This window comes from Mastacembelus armatus, chromosome 23, assembly GCF_900324485.2.
Source record: "Mastacembelus armatus chromosome 23, fMasArm1.2, whole genome shotgun sequence".
Classification (NCBI taxonomy): domain Eukaryota; kingdom Metazoa; phylum Chordata; class Actinopteri; order Synbranchiformes; family Mastacembelidae; genus Mastacembelus; species Mastacembelus armatus.
In genome coordinates, this window is record NC_046655.1 from 11,439,457 (window position 1) to 11,460,851 (window position 21,395).

Sequence of the window (21,395 nt, forward strand, 5' to 3'; positions counted from 1 at the left end):
TATAATAAAAGTATTAGTGTCACAGTGTAAAGTATTTATAAAGTTAACCAGTAAAACAACATATAATTCACAGTTAGTCTTGTCCATAGAGATAATACAGAGAATATCAAGCAGACTTCACCTGAGCATGACAGGGCATGATTGGTTCCATTACTGGCTTTTCTGGCAGTTTTTTCTGGCCTAAATCTTTGTGATGATGTCATGTTTACTGTGATTTACACATGGAAAAAAGGAAAAAACAGCTTTTTAAAACATGGAAGAGCCTTTTATTAATCCCAAAGCCTGTTAGTGTATTTGTGACAAACTGCTATAATCTTTTGTTTGGTCCCACATTTCATTGTGTAGCTAAAATCAAACAAATGCTGGTCCTGGAGGGATGCAGGGGATGCAGGGTTTTACTGATAGTTGCAGATCTGAAACATTTTCTGTGTAAAACTCCACCTTCCAACTGAGACAGAAAATGCACATAGAAACCACAAGTTTTCCATGACAGATGAGGTTCAACACAAACAGTTCCCTCAAGACTGTCTTGTTTCCCATCATGTTAAGTCGCATCATCAGACAATCCTTGCTTTGCTTTGTCACAAAAATATGATAAATGCCATTTAAAGCTCTTTTACAGCAAATTTTTAACTATTTCAGAAACAATTCTTGCATGTTCATTAAAAGGTTCTGTGGCTATTTTCTCTGTGGTTTTGCACCTCAGCAGGTAACTTGAAAACAATCAAAATGAATAAGAATTCAAGGGATTCAAGGGTTTTTTTGGCCCCTTCTTGAGGATGAGATGGTCTTGTGGTGACTGGTGGAGTCTGAGAAATGTGTGTTTAATGTTGTGCTGGAGGGAAAGAAAACCACAGAAACAGCACATTCCTTTTGGCTTCTACACCATTTTTTTAAAAGTATACAATCCATTTAGGAACTCCTTAAGTAACTGATATGACATGTTGGACATAACTTGACCATTTATTATTTAGAATACCATATAGAGTTCATCCCTGTGGACTCATTCTCAGGTTAAAATGCAGCTCAAAATATTATGCAAAATTAGGACACATATATATATTATTATTTACTCATAATGGCCAATACAGTGGACCACACTGTCCTCGCATCAACAGAAAAAGACTCTGGATACTGTCAGAGCTTAAAAGGTCTGCTTTTCATTATCGCTTTATGTTTTCCAAAGAGTGTCAGGGTGCAGGAAAGTCTTTCAGCCATTGCAGACAATTCTTAAAATGCACCATCTGTGCTTTTTTTGGCTTCATAAGATTTGAAATAATGATAATAATTAGATCACTTCTTTATATCAGTAACGCCTTTGCAGACCTGTACACTGACTGCAACAATATTACTAATCCTGGCTGATATGTACCAAATGTGTTGGAACCACCAGTTTCATCTAGGAGTATTAGTCAATAGTTCCTGATTGGAGCAGACTCAATTTAAAGACAGCAGGTTAGGTGATTAGACACGTGGCATTTACAGATGTCTTGTAAATGGTTTCCACATTTTCCATTTGATTAATGTTAGGTGTTTGTAATTAGAAGCAGCTGTGGTGTGTTGGTTAAACAGAAAATCTGATCTACTGTAAAAGAAAGTCTACAGTTGTCTGTCAATAAGTGCTGCAAGTCCTTCCTCATTTTGGTCAAGCAAACTTGATACAACTCAGGAGATAAAAATAGTAGCAGTCGGTTCACTGCTACACCATTACACCAGGTCCCTGTTTGTTTTAAGAGCTTTTTTACATTTCACGTTTTTATAAAGTAATTTTTGCCAATTCACAATCTAGGACAATTTCCTATTCTTCCTCCCTGTAGACGCTTGTATTTAAATCCAGAGCAGAGCTCCTGCTGCCCGTGTCTAGACAATAAAGTCCTTATAAAGTCCCTTATAAACCTTTAAGCCTAGCATCCTCCAACTTGGGATGGTAAGTGAAAGTTTAATCAGCTGCTGTATCCAGACAGGTCAACTCCAAAGATCATCCTTCTGTCCAGACTGTCTCCAGCTGTTCTGGTCTGTTTTTTACCAAAATTCTGTGTCCATCATTCATCAGTGTCATCTGGTTTCACATAACTCACACTTCTGAGTTCTCTCTTAATTGCTCTGTTTATTTCAGGAAATCCTCCCTTCTGTCACTCTCAGTCTTGTAAATTTCTGGTTTTCAACACCCATGTCCCTAAAGCTTTGAACAAGAATTTTAAGCAGAGTAATCCACTGTACTACAAAACATCTTCATGCTCTAGCTGCAGTAATATCCCACTTAACTGCCCATATTTACCAACATACATACATTACACCACATATATAAGGGTGTGATTGAACAATATAACTAATGTCCATGGGTGGGATGTCAGTGAGGAATCACACCCTATCTATTGGGTGCCTGGAGGAGGAAGGCAAGGTTTTGGGGTCCAGGGGCACTTACAGTACAGGCATGTAACAAATATAAAGATTTAAATATAAAGAAACAGCATGTTGACCCTTACTGCTCACCCACCCATGTTACTACAAAACCAGCTGCAATATTTGTGCTTAGATCTGCAAATCTCCATTGTGGCAGGTGTGCAAATGAAACATGTACCTCAAAAGACTGAAACATCATGACCTGTGGCTGTGTCAGCTGCACCTGAGCAACCTCATAGTGCTGCTGGGGGAAAAAAAAATCAGCCAAGGGATCATCAATTTAGCAGGATTCATCATTTGGGAACCATGGATACATGTACCAAAAGCTACATAGCAATCCACCCCATAGTTTCATCCAGTCTGGTCCAAAGTAGTAGACCAACCTAATGACAGACAGACCATACTGCCATGGTCTGGATGGCAACACAGCTAACCATGTCTAAAGACAATGACCAGAAACAACAAAGTAGGAACAGCCTGGCAGATATCATTTAAATACACCATAAATCCTGAGAATGTTCCTGCAAACATTTGGGTGTAGATGCAAACACCTCTAACTCCACCTGGCAGCCCAGTAAATACACAGCAAAGCCTACAAGCTGAAATGAGCTATAACCAGGTCATGCATCCATCCCCCAGAGTGAAGGTTAAAGAGCAAATCCTCCATTGCTGACTAAACAGTTTTGTCAGGTGGGCTGACAACAGTTTAACCTTCAAGTATTCAAACCTTCAGTTTCTACACAAAAGAGGAGACAAAATGAAGGAGGCGGGCAAAAAAAAAAAATGTTGGGCTGGCAGAGAAGTAGGCAACACAAATTCTCAAAGGACATCCCAACTCACACACAATCATCCTCCCACCAATAACACATGCTCCTTCCTCTCATTTCATGTCTAAGGTCCAGCCTTGGGGGAATCAAACCAACAACAAGACTAGCCAGGCCAGCTTGACTGAGGCTCTGGACAATCATCAGAGCTAATCTTTGGAGGAGCAGGAGAACCAAACCTCACCTGGCTGCATGCAGTTGAGTCACACCGGCTGGAGAAACAGGTAAAGATGACTGTCTTTCTTTTATAATATATAATTGAGAGGGGAGGAGTGAAAGGCTTGGAAAAGTTTTCATATGGTTTACGTCCGACTGGACTGATCGTCACCTTTAATGTGCTGCACCTTTTCAGCCTGTAGTTTCAAAACGTACAGGAAATTGATCAAATTGCAAATAAAGAAGGTTTTGCAGGAGCCAAAAGTAAATGCCTTCAGTCACAGTTAATTCCATGAATTAGGATGGAAAATGACATAGACACCTTTGTAATCAAATTAACATGCAACCATTGTAATAATCAAGCTTACGTCTGGTAATGACTGATATAAGAAAAAGCAGCTGTCATTACTGGACATTTCCAAATGACACACATCTTGGAAAGTCACTTTTACTGCCAGACATGTTTTCCCCCCAAAATAATTACCCATAAACACACAGTCACATTCTCTGCTCTGATTGCAGTAAGCCATGCTAACTCTTCCAAATATTTCAAAGTCAGCAAAGCCATCAGCTGGAGTCGATCCTGCAAAACCCATGCAAATACAATTGTATGTATAATTAATATAGCTGGCTCAGTCACAAAGGTCCTGGCAGGAAGTTAGCATTATCATATTCCTCTACATGTGGTTCTCCTTGATCTATCAGACAGAGTGTAGACTGCATTTGTTTTCACTAAGATATATTCCATTTTGTAGGACCTGCCTCACCATTATCAGCAGCTAAGCTAAAGTGTGTCCAATGTTGTATGGGCATATAAACAATTTCTATTAAATTGCAGCCAGTAAGTCATATAAAAACACCCATTTTATGGTTCTTTACACATCATTAATTGTATTTTTAAACCTTTGTCACATTTCTGACACCTTAAATAAGTGTTCAGTTGGTCTTACTATTTGGGTGCCTGTAAAAAGACAGATGTGCAGTTATAGAGAATAATAACTGCTGCACTAAATCCTCAACAGATGGACAATATGACTGTTTTTTATTTAATCTCTAAACCTTTTATAAGTCTGCTGGTTGGCCATTGTAGAAGAGACGCTGAGTGGATGCACATTTTCAGTGCACAGGTTACAAACTGGTGTGCTGTTCATTTTTTTCCTTTACTGTAAGCTCAAAAGCTATCATATGCCTTTTACTTCAACAACAAAGATTAGACATATCTATAAATAACTAAAGACACTGTCATTAAAAGATGAAGGTTTGGAGAATGGTATGTAAACGAGAGAAGCCACTTTGGGCTAACAAGCCAAGCTTAAACATTCATTTTGCTTTGATGTGCAACCGTCTATAAATGTGTTTGGGACTAAAATCTGAATCTGTAATTGATCATGAAAGCTTAAAAATACGTGGAGAGAAATGCCCATGATACACAAATCCACCTTTGCAAACAAATAAGGAACTCCAATGGGCTTTCATTGCTAATCATGGATAAGTGTTGCTCCTATCCTCCCACAAGTCAACTGGGATTATCAAGTCTTTGCCGTCATCACTGGAAATTAGCCCAATCTGCTGGCATGTTCAAAGCTTACCAACACTAGCTAGGTTCTGCAAAAACAACTGGCCTGGCTGGCATGTTGTAAAATCCCTCAAGCTTAAGCCTGACCTCCCTCCTGTAACACTATTACCTGGTCTGCAGACAATGCTTTCTGCTTAAGCAGAGTGCGTCATCTTTGTCAGCAGTGGCTGTAGAGCCTGTACAACGTGCCTGCCTTCTTAACAAAAAGATCAGCTCATTATCATAAACTTCACAACTGGCCACAAAACACAAATACACTAAATATTCAGATTCACTTACTGCACTTTCTGTATTGGGCAAAGAATTCCCATGAGGACTACCTTGAGGACACCCTCTCCTACACTGTGCTGACTTCATAGCATCCTGCAAATTTTTCAACTTAATGATTTGTATCAATGTGCATTTTCAGATGTTCATCTGTACATCGCAACTATACAGTTAGAATATACTGAGCGTTATGTGTGTACTTTTCTACATTCTCTGTTGACTGCAAACACTGTAAAACTAATTTGCATCAAGCAGATTAATTAATCCTGATCACACTGTGTACTGCAGCAGCACAGAATTAGCACAAAGGTCAGCAAAGGACTTGACGAGCTCAAGTTAGCCACCAAGCCAGAAGAGTTGCATATGTGGAAGTCAGCAAACAGGTAGGCTTACGTTAGCCTGTGTAGAAGTGGGTCAATTCTGAAGTTCTGAAAGGGCTTAGCTCACTATACACCACCATGGGATTATGATCAATGATCCTTGCAGTATCTGATTGGTTGAAAAGAGCTTTGGTGTCATCATGACTGACAGGTTGGCCCAAGTTGAATGAAAAGGCTCGTGGTACAAATACAGGGAAGTGAGAGGTGCACCCTGATCATTTGGGACTAGACTTGACAGCCCGGTGAAGAAGGACATAGGCAAGAAGGAACTTGCAGATTTTAAGGTAAGATGGTTTTCTTGAAGGCAAAGTCACGGAGAGAGCTGAATCATAGGATTGGTAGTCTGGTAGATGTTGTTCTTGCAACCATAGTAGGTTAGTGGGTTTATCTTAAAGGAAGCATAAATCACACAAAGCTTATACTTCAAAGCTGAGTCAAGAAGCTTGGACCATTGTACAGAGAGAAAGCTGGGGCACATCTCTCAAAACAGGTGTGGCGGCTTTGTCTTTTTAGTGCAACCATCCATGGAAAAGGATGGCCCAGACAAAATGAGTTCCAGACAAATGTGGAGTGTATTGAGAATTTAAACAAGTAACAGATGACAGCTGAGAAGAATCAAGTAGAAGCTTAAGAGATGTATGGTTGGAAGATGGACTCTTGATTTTGTTCCTCTTTGTTTCCTCTTTTAGTATTTTGCATCTCATACATTGCCTTCAGTGGTTAGTACCAGGCATTCATCTGTCTCCAATGTTTAGCTGAATTGCGCATTTACAGATGTGTTTTTGCATGCATTGTTTTATCATCCATACAACACAAGAGAAGTGGATTTGTTGTGTGCCAGGTTCAGCCATACACATTGCAATCAAAGCCAGATCATATGACTGACATACAAAGTCTTCCGGTCCAAGGTGGTCCTAATGCAATTTATGTTGGCCTGGCTTTGCATCCGGTCTTTGGAGCTTTAGCTTTTATTAGCAGCCAAAATAGTGACCCAGAAAGAGAAGGCTCCTTTGCTCTGTTGGCATCAACCATTGGAATTTAATGGTAACAACATGGTGGTAGAGTAGGTGACATATGCTGCTTGTGGCTAATTTGGGACACAGTTTGCATTTGTCAACATGTATTCACCTGATTGAAATGTGTATAAAGCTAGCAACATCAATTTTAGTATTTTAGTGAGTGAATGTTGAATTTCCTAAGTGTGAAAGGCTTTATCAAGACAGCGTCTATCACAGAACAGAAAGTTTTATGGGTCAGCAGTTACAGTGTGATCCTAATTCCTCAAAGATCCAAGTCTTTTGGAAATTATATCAACTTATTTGGTCCTTACTCTGTCTTAACCCGTTGATGCACAAAAAAGTCAATGGGAACGTTAATGTCCCTTCCACACAAAAATGTGCAGTTAAGACCTGTGTAAAAGGTGTGTAGCTAGTTACACAGCTATGTGTCTAATAAGTTTTTTCTCCTTTGCATCATAGGTTGGACAGTGAAATGGCATTTCTCCTGAGCCTTGTCTGCATTTTGTTTCTGGTTGATCCAGTTCTCAACCAGGACATGCCGTATGAAGAATATATGGCCCAGATCCAAGCCTGCCCTCAAGAATGTCGCTGCCCCCCAAATTTTCCTCATGCTGTCTACTGTGACAATAAAGGCCTGAAGAGCATCCCCAAAATCCCTCCATACACCTGGTATCTCTACCTGCAGAACAACCTAATTGAAGTGCTGTCAGGAGATGCCCTGCGTAATGCCACACAGCTGCGCTGGCTGAACCTAAACCACAACAAAATCACAAGTGAAGGAGTGGATGAAGGCGTCCTGAACACAATGTCTCACCTGGCGCATCTATACATGGATGAAAACCTCTTGTCTTCTGTGCCATCTCCTCTTCCAGCCAGCCTGGAGCATCTACGGCTCTCTCGGAATCGCATCTCGAAGATCCCTGCTGGTGTCTTCATAGGTCTGGACAAGCTTAACCTTCTGGACCTCCAGGGGAACAAGCTAATGGACGATGCTGTGACAGAGGTGAGCCTGAAGGGTCTAAACAACTTGGTACAGATCAACCTAGCCAAGAATCAGCTGACAAACATGCCTCTTGGTTTACCACCCACTACCACTCAGCTCTTCCTTGATGGCAACAACATTGAGAAGATTCCAGTTGGTTACTTCAAAGGTTTGCCTAAAGTGGCATTTTTGAGGCTTAACCACAACAAGCTTGGCAGCAGTGGAGTTCCCAAAGATGTGTTTAATATCTCCAGTATTTTGGACCTGCAGTTGTCCCACAACCAGCTCACTGAGGTTCCTCTCATCCCCTCAGGCCTTGAACACCTTCATCTTGACCACAACAAGATAAAAAGTAAGTTTGTGCCAGTTTCCAAAAACACCTGCTTCTTCTTTTTTTTCTAATTATAGCAATCATGTTAACTTACTGCACTGGACAGAGTTATTTATGTGTATTGGGGTCATTAGTCTTATAACACATCCTTTTTGTTTGTTTTTTTTTACAGGTGTAAGTGGCTCCAATGTCTGCCCAGTTTCTGTTGATGCCGTCGAAGACACCATCAACGAAAGTAGTCCTCGACTGCGCTACCTTCGTCTGGACGGAAACGAGATTAAGCCACCAATTCCAAGGGATATCATCCTGTGCTTCCGTCTCCTGAGGTCTATTGTCATCTAAGAACAGGAAAATTATCAGCATATTGTTGGCTAATTCTAATTTCCCACAACAAAAGACTTGGCAACGTGGGTCTAATACATGGGACCTATGAAGCCATACATCAAGAAGAATGACATGAGTAATATTTGCATGTTTGTGAAATATTTAATAATAGTTGGCATCAATTTATTTTAATTTCTGTTGTGGGGAAAGTCAATAAGGAACTGTCTGGTTAGACGATTCAATCGAGGCTGCAATCTGCTGACCTACCTGTGCCTTATGTTTGTGGAAACATCTGCATGTAGCATTCAGTACAAAAATCTATTGTAGCATGAGAATAATTTAGGTGGAAATATGTCTCTATACAATGTGGCAATCTTTGATGGCTCATTGTTATTATGCATCTTCGTGCAAGAGGAAAGCTCCTGGACGGCTATGCAAAATCATTTCTTCTGTTGTTTCACGAAAAGCTTTGACGGCTTTATATTTATAGACTTGAAGCCAAATTGGTGGTCTTTTGTTCTAGGGTTGTGGCAGTATTACTAGAAAATTATTCAACAAATATGCATATTTACTAAAGGTAATTTATTTTTATTTAATATTAGTACAAATCTGAACATTCTGTGAAAAATTCATGGCCAATATTCCTTAATGTTTTGTATACAAAAATGATAAATGTTTTTAAAAAATGCCAACACACTTTTTAATTCTGGTCATTACTTTTCTGAATACGTTGAGACTTTAATTTGAATAAAACTGAAATTAACATATATCTCAGTTTAATGGTACTTATTTACAACCACACAACTCTGCATGATTATAATCCATTTTAGTTAAGGGTCTGAACTGAAAATAATAAACTGGTAAATTATTGCATTAATTTGATATGTCACCAATGTGTCAGGCTGCATAAAATGTCCATCTCAGTGCCAATTAATGCTTTAAAGAGCTGACCAACTCTGCAGGACTCCACAGTTTGTAAAATACTGCAGGCATAATTCACTGTGTCATGATATTTTGGGCAACATTTCTTTTAATACTTTGCCATCTCAGATTGTTGTAGAGGAAGAAGAAGCTCTGAATATAAATTCCAGCTTATATTGCAGGAACAGAACAGTTTCCAGCATTCCCACTACATCCTTTTCCCATCACTCATCAAAAGGTCTAGAGTTACCCTGGGAGAGGGAGAGGTTGGGGCAAATAAAACTGACAGGATGAAGCTATAACCAGATAGTGTCCTGTGTCTTAGTTCTTGTTTTAACAATGGTGATTAATTACAGTCGCTGTCTCTGAATCTATTTGAATGCAAAGGCAGGTGTGTGCAGAACTGAAGAAGTGCATACCTTGCTCTGACCCCAGATCAGCTCATAAAATTATGTTATCTCATGAGTGAATGCAGATCTGTAGTTATAGCAGAGCATTTAGCAAACCAAAAGGGAGGGCTGAGGCCTTCCTCCAAGCGGGGACTTCCTCTCAGCACCATGCTAACAGGGGCTCCTCACAGAGCTCCCATTGTGTACAGGGACCCCGTGGATCCCCCCCTAACATGAAAGCAACACAAACCAGAGTTTCACCTCAGGAAAAGGCAGATAAATATTTCAGTCTGATTGAGCCACACTCTTAGAAAAAGAAAAGATACTAAGGGATTAAAACATTTTTTGCCATTGGGGGGGCCTTTGCTCTCATTCTCTCTGTGCCTGATGTGTGTGTGTGTGTGTGTGTTTGAGAAGGTCGAGCATGTGGGTGTACGGTATGGGGTGGGTGCACTCTGAGTGACCAAAAGCAATCTCCTCTGGTCCAATCAGTCTCAGTGCCTACCTTCATACATAAGCGGCAGGGCACTCAGGTCTGCCAGAGCACACAGACCCACACATCCACAAACACACATACCAACACACTTGTCACATTCACACACACATTTGCACTTTTCACACACTTCATACACCTACCCTCCCTCTTCAAGGCCAGAGTCCTCAGCATCTCCATCACGGCTGAAGGGACCATTTGGGAAAGCAGGAGGCAGAGGTAAGCGTTCTTGGTGCTATCTTCACACTGGGTCAGTGGCTAACTGGTGCAGGGGAATTAGCCAGGCAAAGGGGCTTAACTAGACTCTCTAAAAATGCTGCTATTCAGGATTTGCATTGCGGCTGCTGGTTAATCTGTTGGTGGTGCAGCTGCTTTATTTTCACTCAGGGACTTGCTTTGGACGTTTTGCAGGTGTCAGAAAAGATGGATGTCTTCATTCTCCTTTAGCAGTGTTAAATGTTGGCTGCTAGTTTTATAAGCCTTCAGAAAATGGGATTCAGGTGTATGTGTGCAACAGGTGTGTTTTGGGTAATGACAACCTGAATACAGGATACAGACTTCTTTTGCATGTTTTGACAGCTACAGTAAAGCTTGACCTTTTTGTGCATTTACAAATCTAGCTTCAAATCAAGCTTGAACTCTGTCATCAATTTCTTGCCCAAAACACCTCCATCTAATTTACAAAAAAAATCAACAATTATCATAGTTTTTGTTAGGAAGAGTTTTTATACCTTTGCTCTCAAAACATCATTATATGCATTAATCTATGCAACTATTCTTTTCTTTCTTTGGCGCCTGCTATGGTGGAGGATTTTTAAAGTCCTTTGAAACTCTAACCTGGTATGAATGGACCAGGTTATTCTGAAACCAGTAGCACAGGGACATATGTCAAGTGTGATTGTGGCTTTTGAGGGGAAAAGGTAGAATCACTGGATATCAGGAATGTCCAACATGGAGCCAAGCATAACACAGTTAGTCTAGAGACTACACTCTTACACACATGCTCAGTTTCCACACACTGTACACTGTGATGGCCTGTATAAAAGCACACCTCTGTCTTTAGCAGAGTTCTTCTTTCAGTGTAATCATGTTGGATCTCATAGCCTCATGACATGAAGTCTGTTTCAGAGACTGACCAGTCAGCTCACTTTCTCTCAACTGGGTGTAATAATAAGTTGATGATGAGTGTTTGAAAGGGAGTGCTGAGCATGATTAGTCTTATCCTTCTCATAACAGCAGGTATTAGATTCATGACTTAAGTATTAGCTTTTTGTTTCATATCTGTCAAAGCCTAAAAAGCCACAGATGTTTCTCAGTTTTTGTCTCTCTGAAAAGACAGGTATGTTAAGACAGCATGCATCAGCGTCTTTCTGAGTGTGTGTGTTTGAATGTGTATGTGTGTGTTTGAATGCCCTCATTGCTGAATGAAGCTTTTCCTTCCAGCTGTAACTCACTGCTATCCTGTCCACAAACCTCGATGGAATTTAGAGTTTGAGTGCTGAGACAGGCAGCGACCAGGCCTCATAAAGGCCCTCTGTAAAGGGTGAGGGGTCGAGTTAGCTTAGGAACTTGTCTCACTCTTTCTCTCTCCTGCTTTCTCCCACTCAGTCTTTTCCTCACTTTCTCCATCTCACCCTGAGGGCCAACATCTTGTCCACGTCTCTCTCCGTCTCACTCTTCTCCCCTCCCTCCCCTCGCTCTCCGTTTCTCTGCCCCGGCCTAGAGGACTCCCTTCAAAACTCTTCTGCTGCTTCTTGAACTTGACCCGATCTACCTCAGCTCTGCTGCGATGCTGCTACATCTGCTATTTGTGTGCTCTGAAATTCCCCTCTGTAACATTAATTTATGGGCGTAATGTCTCTGCTTCCAGCTGTAATTAACATATACTAATCTTTTTAGCACTTCCCACTTGGGATTGACGCCTCACTAAGCTGTGCTAGTGTAGATCTGTGCTGCTGATTATGAACACTATCTATGTAGGTCAGGGCAGTGCATGGTAGATCTGTAATCAGAGAAAAAGCTAGTTTTAGATTTATTTGCTTTTTTTTTTTTTAGAATTTTTGCGGTGTGATTGGGAGAATAACTGAAGTCACAGCCAAAAACACAGGAATCCAACTGAAACTTTAACCATTATTGGCCAAATCAAAGCAAACCAAAATCATCTACCACCTTCACCCAAAATTCCTACAAACCTGAAGTAGATGATGGCTCAGAGCCCCGCACACTAAAGAATATAATCCCATAGCTGCTTATCAGATCAACTCTGACTTCTGACCTTTGACATACCACAAGGCAAGTACTGACTTGAGACAAGATGGCTGTTCCCTGAAACAGTGAGCCTCTGGAGGCCCTAGTATTTGGATCCCTTGAGCTGTCTCTGATGAATTGACTGACCTTAGTGATGTAACCCAAGGTCAAGCCCTTGTCTGCAGTATTATTGAATGGTTCTTTTGCTTATATTATAGAACAGTTAGAGAGCCAGTATAATGCCTTTCTGAAGTGCCTCTATAAAACACAGCAAATCTTTAATTATAACAAAGAGACCTGTTCCTCACAATTTACCACTCAATTTCTGTATGTTCATCCCTTTTTTCCCGTTACATGGGACAAATGAAAACAAACCAACTAATTAAACAAGTTCAAACTCTGTTTAATAGAGTATAGCACTGCATGAGCAATTGTCAATCTGGACATTCTCATTTTGACTTGACATCTCTCTGTATGTGTTAAGTTGGATGATGACGATGCTTGTGAGGCTTGTGCTGGGACTCTTTGCCCTCAAAGCGGTGGTGGCCAGCCCCAGATTTTCCCGACAAGTGGACTTGGACACATACAACTATGAAGTGGATCTGGACAATTTAAATTCGGAGAACCAAGATATTTATGACTATAACGAAGAGCTGACAATTGATGACCCTCAGGTAAGAAACTGCATAGACGGAATACCATTGTGATTGGTTTTTAGTGCATATCAGTGATTTTCATGGCTTAAGCATAAACAGTGGATTTACATTTATCCAAGTGGTCAGAAAGATTACTGAATGTTTCTCAGATTTGGTTAAAAGCCAACTGTTTGCTAACAAGCTTACCATATTAGCTAAAAAAGATGATGATGGATAGCAGCCATGCTGCAGTCACTGTGTCCAGGTATCCAAAAATGTTTCTGCATTCTTACTGCTGTCCTGATGGCTGTGATTTATGCATTTACTTTCTCCTTCATCAGCTTATTTGTTCGATTTGGGATGTTTTGTGCTGTACGGTGCTTAATTGGTGCTTCACCAAGACATCTAGAAGCTTTATGTCCCACTAGCTGGAGTCAAAAGTCTATGCCAAATATGATGTTCAGTGACAGCTGAAGATTTCATGGAAACTGGTGATATCACATTAACATGATATACAAGTGACAATTTCAAACATTCAGCCAAATTTCACCCAAGTCCTGCTTACTATTGTGTAATGGTGTTGATCTGGCTGCGTTTGATCTGAGGTCGCCAGGTTCATGGAGCCGACAGGCATCCTGCTGATACTAACAGGGACTATTTGGAAAATGGACAAACCACTTTCCATCTTTATGCACTATTATGGCCAAGACATTTCAGTTTTATACTTCGGCCAACCACCATTTAAGTTATATGCCCTAGAATCTTCCGCAGACTGCATCTGGAGCAGTTTGATCTTTGGAATCAAATAATATTTATGCCTCAGCCATAGACATGTTTTTTACTTGCCTGGAAAAATAAAGAAAGGACTAAGTGAATATTTATATGTTTTCTTGGAGTGTAAATAAAAAGTGGTAACCTCTATGACTGCATTTGGACTTTACAGTAGTACATATTTTTGGCATTTCTGACACATGAAGATGAAAAATACTTATTTGCATGTATAATTTTTTACACATATTTTCACTTCATTAGGACTGCTGTGTCTTTGGAACAGACGAGTGGAAAACAGTGGTAGAAAGGGTTAGTAACTAGAAGGATTTATTCCTCTAAATCAGCTCAAGTCCTGTGTGATGTGGCAAGCCTGAAGGGTACAGTGGAATGGCAAGCTTCAGATTTTCTACCTCTTTGTAACAAGGAAATTAGGCCAAAGCAATGTCAGGCTGGCACAAGGCAAATCATCCACACACGATTTTCAACAAGCTTCCTCTGAGCCAGCAACTTAAGTTAAACCTGATGTGGATAGCAGTCATGCTGCTGTTATCTGAGACCCATGCAGTGCAGATTTTGCAGATGTGACAAGATGTAGTAGAACTAACATAATAAAGCAGTGATTTCTTTGTCAATCACCTTTGCAAAAGCATAAAGTCAATATTTTGCCTAAATTTGAAATAGTTACATTCTGTTGTGAAACGATTTACAGCTGAGATTTTGTGGGAGCCTGTGAGAGGAGGAAGAGGACAAACAATACAGTTCGAGTTACTAGAAACACTGTCGTCCTGCTGTTCATGTTAAATAAACACACAGTTTTGACCTATAATCATGGAGCTGAGAAATACTAGATCTGTCACTTTGTTTTATCAACACAACTGTTGAAGAGGAGAGGGCAGATCAGATAGATGTGCTGCTATAGAGTGAAGATTAAACGGATTTGATCCTCACACACACATCAGATGTCAGGGGGAGAAATGAAGCAACAATGAGCTCCATGCCTCTGGAATGCTGAGTCTTTACTTTCCACATCCAGCTTTTCTTTCTCCTCGGGGCTTGTCTCTTTTGAGAGACATAAAGTCTCATCTACCGTGTTTTCCAAGCAAAAAGTCTTCAGGCTGTGGCATTCAAAAATCTGTGCAAATGTTTTAATCACCAACTTTAAGTTCATTTAGACATCTTCTGAGCATTCAACGTGTTTTCCATCACTTTCTCCTGAGTCAAATCACATCTTCAGAGCAAGTGACTTCAGTTAATTGCAGATGGTAAAAAATGGCATCTACACCTGTACAGAATATGTTGCATTGCACAGACTGGGTCAAGGAGGTATTCAGCTGTGAGTTGTAGTACTGGATGACATTACTGTTTATTGTGAGTAGTTATTTAGCTGCTAAGTGTAGGTCTTCAGTTGTGCCACCAAAATAATACCAAAACCAAAACCCTGTTTCTCATAATTAGAATCTTTGTTTTGATGAGAATCAGATGAGCGGAACACTTTCATACTGTATATGGATTAAATTAAGTGTTAAAACTATTATATGTCTGATTATTTCTAACCACTAATCCTGACCCAAAATGCAACCAGTCTTTTGGCTTTCGCCCTGGGTGAGAAATCTCCATGAATGTGTCTCAAATTTTGAGCCCACGTTTTTGCCAAATGAATTTTCATTGAAATTTACATAACTTGAGCATGTACATGTCAGAATTTATTGGCATGAACCATGAGATGACTGACGTCCTGATGATGCTCATTTCTTTAGGGTGATCAGTGCTTTGATATAAAGGATGCAGCTGCTGAACCAGTGTAATTCACACTGGATTCACTCAGCTAAAAAAAACCTCATGAAGAATTTTTGCTTTGTGTAGCTGACTGGTACAGACTCCCATACTATACACATCATATACAGCAGCAACAGAACATTTGGCTTTGGCTAGATGCTCACATTCAGTGTATATATATATATATATATATACCTGTATATTCTATATTCTCATGCTGTTTCTAGAAGTTTTTTTCTGCATTTTTGGTTGCCTGCCTTTCGCCTCTTCTTTCCCCTTGGGTGCACATGTTTGCTTTGGGGAAAGTGGGAAATGAAAAGAAGAGCTGCCAGTGCACTAACTCTATGTAAGACTTTTCAAAGGCCTACTTTGTTGTATCCCAAACAGTGAGTGTGCCACGCTTTAAATTGTGACAGTCAGTGCTGGATATCTCTTGCTGTGCTGCATTTAATGTCTTATATTCAGTTACATTTCTGGTTCCCTCTTGACTTAGTGACATCTAATTATTTTGGTTGAAAGTAGTTGAAAAGACTGAAAAATGAATTCTTGCAGCCTCCATGTGTGTCTTGGTTCCACAAGGACCATTCCCTTTTTAGAGAATTGAGTCAGCCTAGTTGGGCGTGAGAGAGTGTCAGGTATTACCTGCGACAGTGTGTGGGAGTTCATTGCCCTCAACTGGAGAATGACAGAACTGCAGGTTTCATTAAAAAAAAACTAAAATATCAAAAAGCAACTCCAATGGCTGTAGATCTAATTAGAACACCAGATGATATAAATTAAACTTGTGATAAATTAACCAAAAGCAGTGATTCATATGCATATTTGATTTGGCTGAATAGTCCTGTTGTTTATTACCCAACATTAAATGTAACTGCTAACATATTTGATAAACAAAGTTGCCATGAAAGTGAAGCCTTCCATTACTAATCAGTCAAAAACGTCTAAAACTAATTGCTCACGTTTTAATCAAAGATATGTTTCCCTGTGGCACATATGCTTGGTGACATATTTGCTGCTGTGGCATAAGCGTTTCAAATATAGATGAAGTAATGCAGAAAGTGCTTCTGGTCAGTGTTAAATGCCAACGTTAATCATGTGACTTGCTGTGGTCATCTGCTGGTCCTCTGAGTAGTCACTGCTCTACATACTGCAATCTAGACATTTTGCTGCCATCTAGTGGTAGAAATACTGAGTTATGGTCTTGGGATGGACCCCATTAGTCTTACATTACATTATAGACTAAAAAACATAGAGTCAATATTATTTTTCTGACCTTTTAAACCATAAATCAGATTGTCATATTTTTTAATCACTGCTGCCATCTTTCCCTCAGATAGAGATTGGAACACTTGCCCCACCTGACTACCCCTACCCTGTACCTGAGGGCTCATTGGAGGAACATGAAGAAGAGGAAAAGGAGGAGGTGGAAGAGCTGCCCTTAAAACCCCAGCTCATCCCTCAGGGGTCAGGGGGATCTGGGGTTCTAATGGGCCCAGACACACAGAAAGGTCTGAGAAAGCTCATCCATTTAGGTCTGCACACACAAACATTAAGTCACCTGATACACCAGCTTCACTAAGTGAGAGAGCCTTGCTCTTCTTTGGGCCTATGGAGTTGTGAAAGCAGCATTACCCATAATGCACAAAAACATCTGAAACAAAGAAACACTAATCTGTCCTCTAAACTTACTGTCTGCATCTTCAGCAATCATCTTTTCCCTGCGCATGTCCTCCATTTCACTAGTTATTAAAGGTTAAATGTGTTGTGTTCCATCATTGTGTCAACTACTACTTAACCTTATCATCATCGTCAACTGATTAATGAATCATTTCAGTCTCATCTCTGTCTGTTTATTAATACCTAATCTTGTCTCTAACAAGAGGTGGAGCTGCATCTGACGCCCATTGACATCCATCATGTTTCCAGGGATTTTGAGGGCTCCATAGGGTCTGAGGCCTCAGCAGCTTCTGGGGCTTCTGGGTCTGGAGGTTCAAGAGACCTACTGGTCTCTGGGGCCTCTGGGGAATTTGGTGAGATTGTCTTTATCTCTGGAGCCTCTGAGGAGCTCATCAGCTCTGGAGGATCTGGGGAATTCTTGGGATCTGGGGATATCTTAATATCTGGAGATCTCTGGGCATCTGGGGATCTCTCTGGATCGGGAGATCCTTCGGGATCTGGGGATACCTTAGAACCCACATCTTCTGGAGCCTCAGGGGATCTAGGTTCTGCAGGCTCTGGGATTTCATTTGAGTTCCCCTTTGGCTCTGGAGGGTCTGGGATTTCCTCTGAACTCCCCATTGGCTCTGAAGGTTCTGGGGACCAGTCTGGTTCTGGGTTCTCTGGTGATCTCTTGATCTCAGGGGCCTCTGGAAGCTCTGGGGTTTCTGGGGACTCTGGTGAGTCCGGGGACTCAGGGATAATATTTTTATCTGGAGGTTAGTACCTTTACAGAGCAGATGTTTATTATGAAGACTTATGATAGTACTAGCTATTGATCTGTGTAGCCCTAACCTGTCTGACTCTCTGTCATTTATGTTGATTTATTGATTCCTTTTTAAAATAGTAGAATGTTGTTCTGTATTTGCGTTACTTATAATAATTGTCTCTCTAATATCCTGCTGCATCTAAAACATGAGTGTGATTGATTGACTGGTTAATGTATTTTCCGTCTTACCCGTCATCCTCCTAACTTTGTGTCTCCTAACCTAACACCAACCCTTGGCTCTAACAAGAGGAGGAGCTGCCCCTCATTCATGAACCTGTACCCCATGAGGCATCGGGTGCTTCTGGGGAGTTCTCAGGAGCTTCAGGAATCTCAGGGACCTCAGGGGACACTGGAGTCTCTGGAGACTTAAGTGTCTCCGGAGCCTCTGGGGCTTCTGGTGTCTCTGGATCTGGCGATACAGAGGTCACTGAGGTAACTCTGGTCCCTGACATTGATGAAGGTCAGTATTTACTCTAAGACCTGTGTGAGAAATGTTAAAGAAAGAGTGCATACCTCACACACCAAAAAGTATCCTGTCTCTGTAGAAAAGAATAGTGGCCAAGAGTTGTTTGGAAATGGAAGTGCTTAAAAAGGTTTGATATTTAATCCAAGAATTGGCTCCACCATTGGCATCCTCTGATCCGACATGGAACAGTAGCTTTATTTGAGCAATGATTTGCATTATTTACTGCAAAAACTATTTTGACTTAAATGTGTCAACTGTGGATATCTAGTCTAAAAACCCACAATGGAGGTAACTGAACTGTTTTTGCTCTAACAATTGTACAGTATGTCACCCCTAAGCAGATCACAGTTCATGTCATTAACAGCAAAAAGCCATTTTCCTTTAACTTCAATTAATCAGCTAAATGTCAAAAACACTTGGTTAACATTGCTAATATACTGTGTGTAACTTATCACTGCGGCAAAAAGTGGGCTACTGATTGCCAGACTTTCTGTTCTAAATCCATCTAACCTGTTTCTTTAACACCTAATCTTGTCTCTAACAAGAGGAGGAGCTGCTTCTGACTACACCAGAAACCCCTCAGGAGGGTACTGGCAGTGTAGAAGGGTCAGTGAGCTCAGAATTGCCTGAGCCTGGTGAACCTGACGAGCCAGATGAGCCTGAAACTGGCAGTAAAGGTCAGTAGTGAACAACACAGACACTGATTTCAGAGAAGCATGATATAAAATCTCAGTTCCCTTTGGAAATCCTGACATCCTGGATCCTGAATTGATTGACTTTGTCCTGTGGATTACAACCTCTCGGGGCACGGGGACTTTGAAGCTTATACCATGAACTTCCATCCATTCTGTCTCCTATTTTATCATATTTTCCTCCCACACTGCCTCTTGTTCTACTTCTCTTATCCATGTGCTCCAGGTATGCCCACTTGCTTGCTGTGCATATGCCTTGGTGGTTCGGTCTACTGTGATGACTTGAAGCTGGACAGTGTCCCTCCTCTCCCCAAAGACACCACTCACTTCTATGCCCGCTACAACAAAATTACCAAGATCAACAAGTCAGACTTCGCCTCCATGAGTATGTTTCCCGTTTGAATGAAAATGTACGAATATTACACTAGGGATGTTCAGAACTAAATATAAAGGTGAATGTCAAGCATTCAATTTCACCTTTTGCTTTCACTGATGTTGGAATGAGCCATCAAGTGATACCAGTGTCTCAGAGGTTTCTGCTCTCCTTCCAGACAAGCTGAAGAGGATTGACCTAACTGCCAATGAGATAAGGACCATCGAGGACAGAGCATTTTTGGGTCTACCTGGGCTGGAGGAGCTGGTGATCAGGGAAAATCACCTCTCACAGCTGCCTGCCCTCCCAAACACCATGACCCTGATTGATGCCAGCCACAACAACATTGGCACTAAGGGTATTCACAAAGAGGCATTCAAAGTATGTACATCTTCCTTATTTAAAATTACTGCCACACTAAAGCTTTAGATAACAAGGGTCTATATATTTGTCATCAAGAGATAAGATATTGTGCTACGAAATATTTTTCAGGTAATTTGAAAACTGCTATTACATAGTTTGTCAACTCTATTTTTATGTCTTGCGGTGCATATTTTAGTTCAAACTTTGAGTGACGTCTACCAGAAATGCTTCATTTAATTTATGTAAAAAAGCCATAACCATAATAATCCAATACTCCCCAATTTTCCTCTTGAAAATGTTTTGGGAATTAATTGGAGTTTCTGTAAGAAAATTAACATCCAAAAATATCTGCCAACAGTGATTTATTTATTTTGTCACTCTGTCCAGGATATGATTGGCCTGCTGTACCTGTACCTGACAGACAACCACCTAGATTACATACCAGTGCCTCTACCCGACAGCCTGCGAGCTCTGCACCTACAGGTATATCAGCTTTGGTGTCATGTCTCATCACTCTCCACTACTGGCCAACCTTAAAAGTGAAATGTAATGTAATACAGGTTCTGTGCATTGGGGTTAAAACCCTTTATAATTTTAATAAGGTAAATAGAAAACATCTTTAACTAAAAAGATCATGTGGAATGATCCACATGCACTGATACAGGTTATTCATTGATTAAACCAATGATCGTGTTAAAGTTGAGTAGATCTATGGTCATAACGGCAAACTTCCCAAATCTCTGACAAAGGTGCAACTTCTGTCACACAAAGAGGTGCAACAAATCATCAGTCAAGCACACACACACACACACAGACACACACACGGCCCTGACAAATAGTCAAAAAAAAAAAAAAAAAATCAAATTAACTGACTCAAATGAGAAAATCCTTTTAGGCAGAATCTACAAGCTATTGTCACTGACCACCTCATAAAACCACATGTATTTATGCTTAAATCTGGACAGTGGTAGATTTGGAGAGTGCATGGCCAGTACTCTCTGTAACAGGTGTGGGCAGTGGAACATGGGTTGCCCACCCTTGCCCTATAACGATCAAAAATCTCCACTGATAATTAAAACGTTATCAAAGCAAATCTAAAATGCATGGTTGTGTTTGATGTCTTTATCTCTTCTTTCAGCGTAACAATATTCAGATGATGCACGAGGACACGTTCTGTAACCTGAAAGATTTCAATTACATCAGGAATGCACTGGAGGACATCCGTCTGGACGGCAACCCCATCAACCTCAGCAGGACCCCGCAGGCTTACGTCTGCCTGCCCCGCATACCCATCGGGGCTCTCATTTAACCACACTGACTCCCGCAAACACAACCTCATGCACACAAATCTATGTACATACTGACGTGCAAGACTACACACACTGGACCGCATATTCACTCCTCAGACGATCAATTACAACATACAGCATATTTAAAAACTGTCAAACATGCTGCTGACATATACTGCAGATCAGTGAAACTCTGGACAGTCAAGTCTCATTAAAACACACAAACACAAAAC

At 40.7% G+C, this 21,395-nt stretch overlaps 2 protein-coding genes across 2 annotated transcripts; both read left to right on the forward strand.

The window, feature by feature from the left end:
- The first annotated feature begins 3,317 nt into the window (after nt 1-3,317).
- Nucleotides 3,318-8,280, forward strand: kera (keratocan). Its single transcript, XM_026327138.1, has 3 exons — nt 3,318-3,451; nt 7,085-7,959; nt 8,111-8,280. Exons 1-3 carry the CDS (start codon nt 3,420-3,422, stop codon nt 8,278-8,280), a joined length of 1,077 nt encoding a protein of 358 aa, XP_026182923.1. The 5' UTR covers nt 3,318-3,419.
- A 1,808-nt stretch (nt 8,281-10,088) lies between these two features.
- On the forward strand, nt 10,089-21,210 carry epyc (epiphycan). Its single transcript, XM_026327089.1, has 11 exons — nt 10,089-10,284; nt 12,797-12,986; nt 16,828-17,002; nt 17,375-17,929; nt 18,227-18,287; nt 18,351-18,439; nt 18,991-19,080; nt 19,364-19,522; nt 19,689-19,891; nt 20,261-20,356; nt 21,012-21,210. The coding sequence occupies exons 2-11, from the start codon at nt 12,801-12,803 to the stop codon at nt 21,180-21,182; spliced, it is 1,785 nt and encodes a 594-aa protein (XP_026182874.1). The 5' UTR covers nt 10,089-10,284; nt 12,797-12,800; the 3' UTR covers nt 21,183-21,210.
- The last annotated feature ends 185 nt before the right edge of the window (nt 21,211-21,395 follow it).